Consider the following 12,369-nt stretch of genomic DNA (forward strand, 5'->3'; position numbering starts at 1 on the left):
CCACCACCCCCGCATCATGCTCCCTCCAATTTGTTAGAAAACTTAGACCCCTCTTCTTCGAGTCCCCCATATTCTATCTCTCAAGTAGAAAATTCACCCAATCCTAAGAAGTTAGGGTTGTCGTAAAGGAGGGAAAAGACCTCCAGAAAATGAAACTCATCAAGAAATGAGGTGGAGGAGTTGACCACTGATAACAAGATAATAGTCACATATAATCCAATCAAAGAGACACCACAACAAGATGCCAACACCAACCCTGGAGGAATGTTCATTGAATGGGAAAGATTATCATGGCTACCAAAAGCTTAGGACAATCCCTTCAAGTAATTCTTGGCATGGCTTAGATCTCTATCAATCACTAGGAAAAGCCTTCTTAGTCTCAATTTTTCTGTTTTCTTTTTTGCATGCTCGTCTGGATTTTTAATGACAAAAGCTGGTCTCATGACACTCAGGGAGACCATCTGGTTTACCACATAAGGGTAGATGGTCATCCCCAAGCTAACTCCCAGTTAGATATGATTTTTTGTTTCCTGAACATGTTCAATTTGGACACAGACCGTTGACGTTTCTACATGCATGTACTCTATGTAAATTCTCACTAATCTAATGAAATCTTGCTTACAAAAATAAAATGTTGTGGTTACAAGTGGTGAAGGTGGTGAAGAAGCGAAGACTTAGTGGAAGGCAAAGCATGGTAAAACAAGAGAAAAAGGGGAAATATGCATGTTGAAGAAGGAAATGTGATTAAGGAAGAAGAAATGGGGCAAGACAAGTGCTGAATAAACACACATACTATGAAAAATACAAGAAATGTGGTTAAGGAAGAAGAAATAAGGAAAGACAAGTGGTGAATAAACACACATACTATGAAAAGGACAATAAGAAAACAATTTAATTGAAAAGTAAAAATGGAAAATACACAATAATATGGTTCAAGTTAAATCTCATCTATCTATTCTTATATACAATAAACAATATTTAATAAAATTTAAATCTAAAACATATACTTAATTTTTTATAATTTAATTATTAACTTATAAACCCTATTTCAAAATAAACCACACTCACCAACGTAATTACGCCGTAAGGCGTTTCCCTCTGAAATCCACTTTCCTCTTACCTTACGTGTCAAAATATGATCCATTTGATATAATGTTAGACGATTAAAATGTTTGCTACCGTTAATCAAAAATTTAGTTATAACTGAAACCATAACAACCTAGACTTCATCTTTTTCAAGAACTAGTGAACCCATCTTTTTCAAGAACCAGCAAACCCTGAAGATAGACGACCATGGCTTGGGTTGTAGAGTGAAAGTAGACTTCCATGGTTTGCAACAGGCTTGCATTGCAGAATGGAGATAGACGGCCATGGTTGCAACGGGCTTGCATTGCATTGCAGAATGGAGGTAGACGACCATGGTTACAACGGGCTTGCTTTTCAGAATGGAGGTAGACGACCATGGTTACAACAGGCTTGCTTTTCAGAATGAAGGTAGACGGTAAGCCAGCCTGTACATAACTCCATAGAAACCCTTGGCCTTCTTATTTAAGGATAGTGAATTCGTTACAGTAAGGCGAAGCCGAAAAGCTGGAGCAAAAGAAGCACCTCTTATCTTGCTCATATCCTCGGAAATGAATGAGATGAAGAACTTCTATTCCTTCTCATTCTGCTCGCTCTCTCCCACAATATCTATTTAGTGGTTGGTGATGTTCTTGGATTTCTACTCTTCTCAGCTAGAGCACCTACTCTTGTTCGTTGTTCTCGGGACCTGTATCCGGATAGGATGTTAGAGAGGCAGAGGCAGGCCATCGGGGATTTGATTTGAAATTGAAAGAACAAAGAGAAGTTCCCATTTGATGACTGGTTGAACAGACAAACTACTTGGCACATAGTATAGCTCCTGTAACGGGGTAGCTTAACTAAATGAAGGTAGACAGTTCTCCTTGTGTGAAATAGTGTTGTGGAGAGAAAGAGCGTATGTAGAGGCAAAAGGAAAACTTTCTGTTTCAGTGGGAAGATGGGTTCAAAGGAGAGAAAATCGAGGGTGGGTTTGAAGCTGCCAATCCCAGCTCAGGAAGACGCATTTTCTAAGCCAATTCCATTGCCGCTTCCACTGCCGAAGCCCCCTAACATGAATCGTGCCTACAAGTTGCCCTGTGTTCCTCTTGAAGAAGTTACACTGGAAGATCTCTAGAAGATTTCAACTTTGGGGTGTGGGAGTAGTGGTAAGGTCTACAAGGTTAAGCATGCCAAGACTGAGAAAATTTATGCCCTCAAAATCGTTCACGGAAAGCACTAGCTTGCTCTCTGAAAGCAAATAATGAGGGAAATGGAGATTCTCTGAAGGGCGAATTCTCCACACATCGTGCAGTGTTATGGCATATGCTCTACAAATATATGGAGTTTGGGTTTATATTTGCTGGAATGTGCGCTTGGAAGGTTCCCTTGTTTGTCTTCGGGGCAGAGGCCTGATTGGCCTACTTTAGTGGTGGCCATTTGTTTCCGCGACCCTCCATCGCCGCCACCTGATGTATCGCCAGAGTTTCAGAGTTTTATCAGATGTTGCTTCAAAAGGATGCATTACTTCGCCATAATGCACATCGGTTGCTTTCGCATCCCTTTTTGAAGAAGTATGAACAACAAACTTGTGACCTGTCTCCCCTCCTGAGGTATTTACACCTATAGAATTTTGAATTCCTTTCTGTATTTTGATCACTGCAGAAGCTCTTACATAGTTTGTTTGTGTTTTTGTGATCAAAAAAAAAAGAAAAAAAGAACATGATTAACTAACTATTCTGGACAGACATATCTATAATGGCTTGAAATACCAATTACTTGTTTTGCAGCGCTTTCCCTTGTCTGAAAAATCTTCTTGAATGATGATGATAAGTTTACTTGGACAATGTGCAGTTATCTGAATCAAAATCCTTTTTGAATGAGAGATAGGCTACTTGGACTATGTGGATTTTGGTCCCATCAAATCACAAAGGTTGGTCTTATGTTCATGGATCTTTTCTCAACGATCATCATCTTTACAACATTGGATCAGTAAATTTTGCCCAATTCAGATTCTAGAGTGTGAATAATTGGGTTTGAGAGGCAAACACACCTCTGAGCTCACCAAGTTTCGTTGAAACGATATTGCCAGTTTTACAGCCTTGTTAGGCCATTGAACTCAGGGAGTTGGCATTTTGACTCTTTTGGAAAATGAAACTTTTATTAAAGCCGCCAAGCCTTGAACTACAAGCCTCTGAACTCAAATAGTTGGCACCTTGGCTCCTGTCATGAAGAAAAACTTCATAGCTCTTCTTGTTTGCTAAAATTTCAGAAATGTACAGTGTTTCTAATCTGTCTGGTTTGCTTCTGCATCTTGGATATCACTGCAGAAGCTCTTACATGGTTTGTTTGTGTTTGTGTGATCAGAATTAAAAACAAAAAACATGATTACTATTTGTACCTTGTGTCTGCTGTCCTCGAAGGGGTCTGATATAGGATTAAATCACCCACCATGCCCTGGGTGCATAATAGACAAGTGGAAACCCTCCCCTCAAAGCTGGAAGTTCAAAAAGTTGCCTGTTGGGCTTTGTTTCTAATTTTGGAGGGTAGATACTATGATTTTTTGGTGGCTATGAGTGAATAGCATTTGTAAATCATATACTATTACTCTCATACTGAATGGCTCTGCTATTGATTATCTGAATGATACTGGCAAGCAGCCTAGTTTGAATTGTTACCCTAGTGATTTGGTCAAACCCATACCCTGGGATCTGTTATGTTCATTAATAATTCCCATGATTCTTGTATGATGCCTATATCAAGTCCATCTTGCAGGAGCATGCACACTAAACTAGAGGAAAGCCATGAAAGGCATAGGGTAAGATCATATTATGAAAAGTATGCTTCAGACAGTAGGATATATTTAAGACATCATATTGGATAGAAGAATATATTTAAGAGTTCGTATTGCTTGTAGAGTGAAGAAATTATTGGTGTTGGGCTAAGAGTTTTCTTCCATCTCTAATACATAGAATTTGGTTTTTCCTCTTCCCCTCTTTCTCCCTTTGTATCTTCATCTATACATCTATTGCAGTGGCCACTGCATAAATTCTCCCAAAATTGTTATGCTTGTGGTTTTATTTTCTGCGTGCATAATAATATAAGGTCTTGTTTAACATTTTTGCAATATATTCTTCCTCTTTCTTCTTTGTATCTATATCCAAGCACTTATTGTGGTGGCCACTGCATAAATTCCGTCACAGTTTCTATGTTTCTTGTTTTATCTTGTCTGCCAGCATAATATAAGACCATAATATAAGGTCTTAGGTCTTGTTAAGAAAGTGTGCTATATCTTTAAGTTTTTGTGTTTGCTCAATTGTTGCATAATATAAGACCATAATATAAGGTCTTAGGTCTTGTTAAGCAAGTGTGCTATATCTTTAAGTTTTTGTGTCTCATTAAAGCATCTTTGCTATTGAGAGGTTATGGGTTCAATTTTCTCGACACTCTTGGGGTCGACACTCTTGGAGTTGGGCTCTGTGATTGAGCTGACAGGCAGTGATCTCTTTGGGTGGATCTGCCTGATACAAATATTCTGTGGACGTAGTAGTCACCAATCTTTGAGGTCTGTGAACCATAGAAAAAAAGTGTGCCATATCTTCAACCTAGGCCAGCACTATTTCAATTCCATGCCATCGATGAACAATTTCATTTTCCATTTTTCCATGAGGATACAACTATATTGTAGTGACCCTTGAGCCATCTTGAAATCGATGAACAATTTGATTTTCCATTTTACCACGAGGATACAACTATATTGTAGTGACCCCTGAGCCATCTTGAAATTGCCAGAGTAGACTTTTAAGGTTTTAGTTTTTATGGTTATTAATTGATACTACAAAAGGATTATTGTGTTTGATAAGTTTATTAAGCTGTCTGGTAATGGCACCTCTTGTAGCTCAATGTTTTTTACCAATTGGTTGGCACATTAAAAATTCAGTCGAATTAGTTTATTGCGTTAAGGTGGTTTGTTTCCAAAGTGGATTGTTAGTGGTTGAGTTCTGTCTGTTAACTGATTGCTCCATTGAACCTGTTGCCATTCCATGTTTTCTATTTCAATTCAGTTCAGATTGGGATGTTTTCCTTTTATATGAACTATGTATTGTTTTTGAAGCATGTTAAATAAATCAACAATAAAAATTTGGACTCTACCATATATCTCCCTTTTCAGATTATCCACGCCTTCCACTAAGAGATGAAGTTTATATTTATGTCTGCAGCTCCTCTTGTCAGTGGACAAAGGCTACAGAAATATGTTTACGATAAGATCTCAAATGAAATACCTGAAGGGCCTTACTGTCTTGTTTACATTCATACCTCTGTTCAAAGGAGTGAAAACTGCCCCGGCGTGTCTACTTTGTGGTTGATCTATGAAGAACTTCCTCCGACTTTTAAGGAAAGGCTTCAGGTGGTGTATTTCCTACATCCAGGGCTTCAGTCAAGACTATTTTTTGCAACCCTTGGCCGTTTCTTCTTGAGTGCAGGGTGAGTATTAAGCTGAGTTTGCATTTTGATTCAAATAATTCATTAGAACTAATTGTTGCAGATGTGCTCATGCAGTTTTTGATGTGTTATGCAGTTTATACTGGAAACTGAAGTATGTAAATCGTCTAGAATTTATCTGGGATTACATTAGGAAGGGACAGATTGAGATTCCTGATTTTGTGTATGACCATGATGATCAACTGGAAGACAGACCTTTGATGGACTATGGTGTTGAAACAGATCCCTTTCAAGTTTATGACATGCCTGCCATTGGATCATCTGATTCTCGATACTCCTTGAGATGGGCCTCGTAGGCACTGTGCAAAATTTATCCATCAATTATGGCCATTTGTTGTATAGCATTATATTTTCTTGCTTTTCCTTCTATATGCAAATGTGAGTGATCCCTTTCCAAGTGATTTCCCTTGACAGGAGACTATGTTCTTGAGAGAAGGCACTTTCTTGTTTTTCTATTGCAATTTAGTTAGCAAAAATCCTTGTGCTATAAAATTATGCCATTCCGCATTGGCTATACATATATGTAAATAGTCAAACCTGAAAACATGGTAGCATGCAGTTACTATGCTTTAGTAGTTTAAGGTGTTGATGGAAAAAAGGTTGTGTAGTGAAAAAGCATGGTGCAGATTATTGTCATTGGAAAGAAAATCTACTTTTTGTGTTAAAACTTGGCTTTCAAAAGCATGCCTAGCGCACATTGTCTGCAGGGTTTTTGCCTCAAAGCTAGCCAATTTCCACTACTTGATTAAAGAACTACTCTTATAGTCAAATTTGTACTTTGACTGCTGAATTAACTTTTGATGTACCTTCTATGTACAGAATAATATATCCTGTCATGAAGAAAAACTTCATAACTCTTCCTGTTTGCTAAAATTTCAAAAAAGTGCATTGTTTATAATATGTCTGGTCTTCTTCTGCATCTTGGATATCATTGCAGAAGCTCTTACATGGTTTGTTTGTGTGTGTGATCAGAATTAAAAAAAAAAAAAAAAAAAAAAAAAAACATGATTAACCAACTGTTCTAGACAGACATATTTATAATGGCTTGAAAACGAATTACTTGATTTGCAGCGCTTTCCCTTCTCTGTAAAAATCTTCTTGAATGATAATGATAGGTTTACTTGGACAATGTTCAGTTATCTAAATAAAAATCCTTTTTGAATGACAGATAGGTTACTTGGACTATGTGGATTTTGGTCCCATCAAATCATGAAGTTTGTTCTTATGTTCATGGATCTTTTCTCAACGATCATCAACTTTACAACATCGGATCAGTAAATTTTTCCCAATTCAGATTCTAGAGCATGAATAATTGGGCTTGAGAGGCAAACACACCTCTGAGCTCACCAAATTTAGCTGAAACGATATTGCCAGTTTGTTCTTACTGTATCACACCTGGGCTATATCATTATGCCTGTATGGTCGATCTTCTTGTCCGTGCAGGGAAACTAGATGATGCACATGCCGTTATTAAAAATATTCCCTTAAAAATTGATTTTGGGGTGTGGGGAGCCTTGCTCAGTGCCTGCAGGATTCAGAGATGGTAGCAGGGAGGATTGTACAGTAAAATTTATATGTTCCATCACCAGAATATGGCTGAGCTTAAATGGTGCAATTTGCAAATGAAAAGAATTAAAGAGGCAGTAGCAGCTGCATGAGTTGTAAAGAAATTTTATCAAAGACTATGGTCCAATACACTGTGAACAATGATCAGGTGTAGCATTTTGGAGTCACTCCAAAATAAGGCAAATCATCAGAATTCTAATAAATGTTAATATTATTGGATGTTTTAGTAAAGTCTCAATGATGTGTAATTCAATCAAACATAACACAGTCATTTCTCAATCAGAAATGTCTTTATTCCTAAAATAACCTACAATCTACAATTCATGAAAACTTCCCTTGCCTCATTATTCAAAGCTAGAAAACCCAATTCCACATACAGAGTTGAGAAGGAAAAATAACCTAATCATGCATCAATCTCATCTCCATACAAGCTTTTCAAGGAAGTAGAAGTACAATGTCTAAATTCACCTCTTGATTTGGTGTCATAAGTTAACTAGGGGAACCTCCCCTCATTGGCTATTATATTAAACTTGTCAATTACATATCTTTCGTAGTCTTACATGATGTGGCCTCAGCATTGAATTCAAGCTTCAAGCTTCCTGCAAATCTTTTCTCTGCATTGTAAATCCATTTTGATAATTCTCTGGATCCCATATACCATAATGAACTAGTCCCCTGTCCCACTTGTGACTTGTAAGACATTCAAAATAATCTTTTAGCCTACTATTAAAAGGTCTCTTGCCAAAGTTCAAAATCAGATGAGGACTGAAGGTTGGAAAAATTCATAGCCACGTCAATTTTGTTCATTATGCTTTGGGGTTTGCTTTGGTAAACTTGAAATGTGGCTTAGAGTTCACAATCAGAGGAGGACTGAAGGTTGGAAAAATTCATAGCCGCATCAATTTTGTTCATTATGCTTTGGGGTTTGCTTTGGTAAACTTGAAATGTGGCTTAGAGAATGAGCAGAAACTTGTATGATAATATTCCTATATTCAATCAGAAGGTTTGCAGTTAAAATCTCCATAGTATTCATGGGATGCATAGCTATAACAATCATCAGATCAGAATGTTTGCAAGAGATCAAGAGACCCATATCTACAATTAAGTTTCTGTATCAAACCATACTAAAGCAAAAATATCAAATAAGGAGGAGACATTACATAAGAGAGACTCCAAGACTTGCTAATATTGCTTGTCATAGTATGAAAAATCTGGTTTACCTCTGTATCAGATCTGTAAAGATCTTAGAATGAGATCCAAACATATTAATGTGAAAATTTTTGTGCATATTAGATATAAAATATTTGAGTTTTGGGTTATCAAAGCTATAGATTGAGAACTACATGGATTTCTTGATAGGATGGTTGGTTCGATTTGTATATCAGGATTGCTAGCTTCTTTGTGGTGGTAGTGTGAGATCAATTGGGAATTGCTACTCATTTCATACTTCAAGAGGGAAATGAATTTCCCAATGATGGTGGTGATGAAGGAACCCATCAAAAGCACAGAGAATAGCATAGCTAATTGAATAAAAAAATCAATTGTGTAAATACAAATAACACACCCTACAAAGTGATGTCTTCTTGAATATTGATCAATATGAATGATTTTCCTTTCACAGTTTTTGTGTTTTGATTCTTTATGAATAGGAATTGATTCATTCAACTAAAATTGGTATTGTTGATTTTGATGGTACTTCTGTTCTCCAGCTTGATGATTGGGTGTTGTGCCGAATTTACAAGAGAAATGGTCATTCTCAGAGACTACAAGGGGTAGAACGAGATGAGTCACCAAGTGCAGACGAAGTGATGGCTTCTTTGTCTGATATTGATCAGCAAAACAAACTGCAACTGCCCAAAATTGCCTCTTTCAGTGGGTTGTTGGAGAGTGACGATCCTTCCATAAATGGTTTTTTAAACGATGAAGCCATGGATGGCAATGGAAACAGCAACAAACTACCTCAAGTCCAGTCCTCCAACCTCTCTCACAACAATTTCAGCAATAACAATGACAACAATAGCGATTGCCGATATGAAGTTGTCCCAAAACAAGAAGAATTAGCAGTGGAGAATGACAACAAATTCAATTCTCTCAAGAGGACCCTCTCCTTAGCATATGGGGACGATGAAACCAACCCTGCAAAGAGATTCAACAACATGCAGAACAACTACAGCTACAACGTCAACAATAATGTTTCAGCCTTGCTTAATTCAATGCAGCCCAATCAAACTTTCCAACAATAGAACTTCCTAAGTGCATTGAATGACAGTCAACAGAATTTCAGACTTCCCTACATTCAGAACATGCATTGGACCACCTAAGCAACTGCTCATCACAGAGATTTTGAATTCTTTTCAACAGGACTAAGATTGGTATACGTCAAAATTTTCTGGATACTAACTCAAAATAGATTGTTCTTTCTACAACTGATCTGTATAATAGTTTCTATGGTATACATGAAAATTGTCATAATTTGTGCATGGAATGAACAGTAGCATCTTGCTATATTCTGTGTATAGCAATAGGTATATACAATCAGTGTATCAGGTGCAAAGAAACTGTCTATGGCTTCAGGCCTTTATTCATCAGACCATTGTAGCATTTCACTATGGTATATTATTGTTTATAGAGGAGTAGACAAGTTGTTCATACAAAATCCTTCCTAAAGATGAGAAGGCTTATACTTCCAATTTTTGTGCATAAGGGCAGAAACTTGTATGATAATATTCCTATATTCAATCAGAAGGTTTGCAGCTAAAATCTCCATAGTGTTCATGGGATGGATAGCTATAACAATCATCAGATCAGAATGTTTGCAGGAGATCAGGAGACCCATATCTTCAATTAAGTTTCTGTATCAAACCATACTAAAGCAACAATATCAAATAAGGAGGAGACACTACATAAGAAAGACTCCAAGTCTTGCTAATATTGCTTGTCATAGTATGAAAACTCTGGTTTACCTCTGTATCAGATCTGTAAAGAACTTAGAATGAGATCCAGACATATTAATGTGAAAATTTCTGTGCATATTAGATATAAAAGATTTGAGTTTTGGGTTATCAAAGCTATAGATTAAGAACTACATGGATTGCTTGATAGGATGCCTGGTTAGATTTGTATATCAGGATTGCTAGCTTCTTTGTGGTTGTAGTGTGAGATCAATTGGGAATTGCTACTCATTTCATACTTCAAGAGGGAAATGAATTTCCCAATGATGGTGGAAGGAACCCAGCAAAAGCACAGAGAATAGCATAGCTGATTGAATAAAAAAATCAATTGTGTAAATACAAATAACACACCCTACAAAGTGATGTCTTCTTTTTTTGTAAGGTTATCATTTTATTAGTATTTATAGAACATAAACAGTTAGCAAAGCTACAAATGTGAAATGTTAATTGGTCTCTGTTAGTCAATTCTAGTTTGTGCCCATATGGAATACTGTCCAATGTGTTTTTTTGCAAAATAAACGCATTGCTAAATAGTTATTTTTCAATAGCGAGTTATTGCTGCAACTCCACGTTGTAAATGCTAGAGCTTGTGGAGGAGACCTCCTTATCAGTATATGCTGTGTTACAGAATTCTTGGGTTATATAGTTTATTAGATATTCATTGGGGTATACGGCATGTTGGCCAAGGTCAGATACAACACATTAGATTCCACCCACAAAGGTAGCATAGTATTTGGTTCTCATTGGTTGGCCACAGGAATTCACAATATGGTACAACAAGTTCTATTGGATGTATACTCATATAAACAATGTACCTTTTTATGTTTTTGGTGAGGATAATCCTTGAATGTTCATGGTTCCAATTGGATTTATGGTTTAGCTAAGGTTACACCATTTTGGGTTTCGTAATATACTCGCTAATCCTGGATTGTTCATGGCTACACTTGGATTATGGTTTAGCCAAGGTTTCACCACAATCCAAGAGATGTTGGCTTTTGTAATATAGTCAACATCAGAGAAAATACAAACGACCTAGATCCATTAAAACCTTGAAATTTTGTTCATGAACTCTCCGAATCTGGTATAAAATGTGTACTATATTTGAAATTTCAATTTGCCATTAAATTAAAGGGACATGAATTCCCACAAAGGAGTTTAGAAAGGTGCAATTAAGTTGAGCTTTCAACTTGTCATTCAATTGATGGACACTGAATATTAAATATAAGATAAATATATAAGAGTAGCATGTGAGTGTCAGTTTTATAAAGAAGATTCTTTTTATTATTAATAAAAATATATATAGTTAGTTTCATTTTAAAGGGTTATAAATATGAGTTATAAATACAAGAGTTAAAGGGTTGTAAATATGAGTTATTAATTGTTTTTACTCAAAACCTAATAAATAGCAATTTAGCAATTTCTTTTTAATTGAGTGACTCAAATTCATGTTTCTTTAGGTTGAAGGTAAAGCCACTAAAGTGTAAAAAATTGTGATGCCAATAATCAGAGGGATTGTCATCATGGGGTGATAAGAAATTTAATATTCCAAGAAGAGGAGGTAGTAGTAGATTCTAAATAATTAGCAATGCAACAACATAAATATTTGCAACAAATTTAGAGAGATCCACCTTTTTGAATAATGCACACACTACATGGATAATGGATTTCTGCACTTTATGCCTTGTGGCGTTTCCTTTGCAACATCTGGTGCAAATGCTAGTTATTTATCTTTTAAATTACTTTTTAACACCATTGCCTTATAAAACATATACATGTAAGAACGATGAATTTTTTTAAACAATTTTACTTTCAATTTCAATTCATATATTATAAAAAGGAATTATTAATTTACACAAACTTCTACATTCATATTAATTTGTTGTCATTTGAAATCCATGACTCTTCTTAAAGCTATGGATGGCAAAGGTAGAGTGACTCTGTAGCTTAGCCGAGATATGTTTTTTTTGACAACTTAAAATGCTTCGCCCCAAATAAAGCACTGCAAAATTCAAACTTTGGCTTGAATGATATAATCTCCATGACTCGTATGAATGGAAAGAAACAATCGAATAACCGTTATTCACAGAGTTTCGTGCCCATATAATTTTGATTTCCCTAAAATATTTTTAATAATAATAATAATTATTTTTTTGCTCGTGGAAAAAGTCGTAATTTTCATTTGTAGGAGAAAATTACATTTTGTATATGCAAAGCATTACTTTAGTGAGACATTGCCTGTTCAATATACGAAAATACTTTTGTGTGTTCCTCCACGCAAGGAGTATATGAG

At 36.1% G+C, this 12,369-nt stretch overlaps 1 protein-coding gene across 1 annotated transcript; it reads left to right on the top strand.

Annotated features, from left to right (window-relative positions):
- Window positions 1–5,254: 5,254 nt before the first annotated feature.
- LOC149189398 (uncharacterized) lies at window positions 5,255–5,862 on the top strand. Its single transcript, XM_089410216.1, has 2 exons — window positions 5,255–5,544; window positions 5,639–5,862. Exons 1-2 carry the CDS (start codon window positions 5,255–5,257, stop codon window positions 5,856–5,858), a joined length of 510 nt encoding a protein of 169 aa, XP_089266342.1. The 3' UTR covers window positions 5,859–5,862.
- The last annotated feature ends 6,507 nt before the right edge of the window (window positions 5,863–12,369 follow it).

Source organism: Pinus tabuliformis, chromosome 3_1, assembly GCF_031772625.1.
Source record: "Pinus tabuliformis cultivar Carrire ecotype Pingquan chromosome 3_1, CPIR1, whole genome shotgun sequence".
NCBI lineage: Eukaryota > Viridiplantae > Streptophyta > Pinopsida > Pinales > Pinaceae > Pinus > Pinus tabuliformis.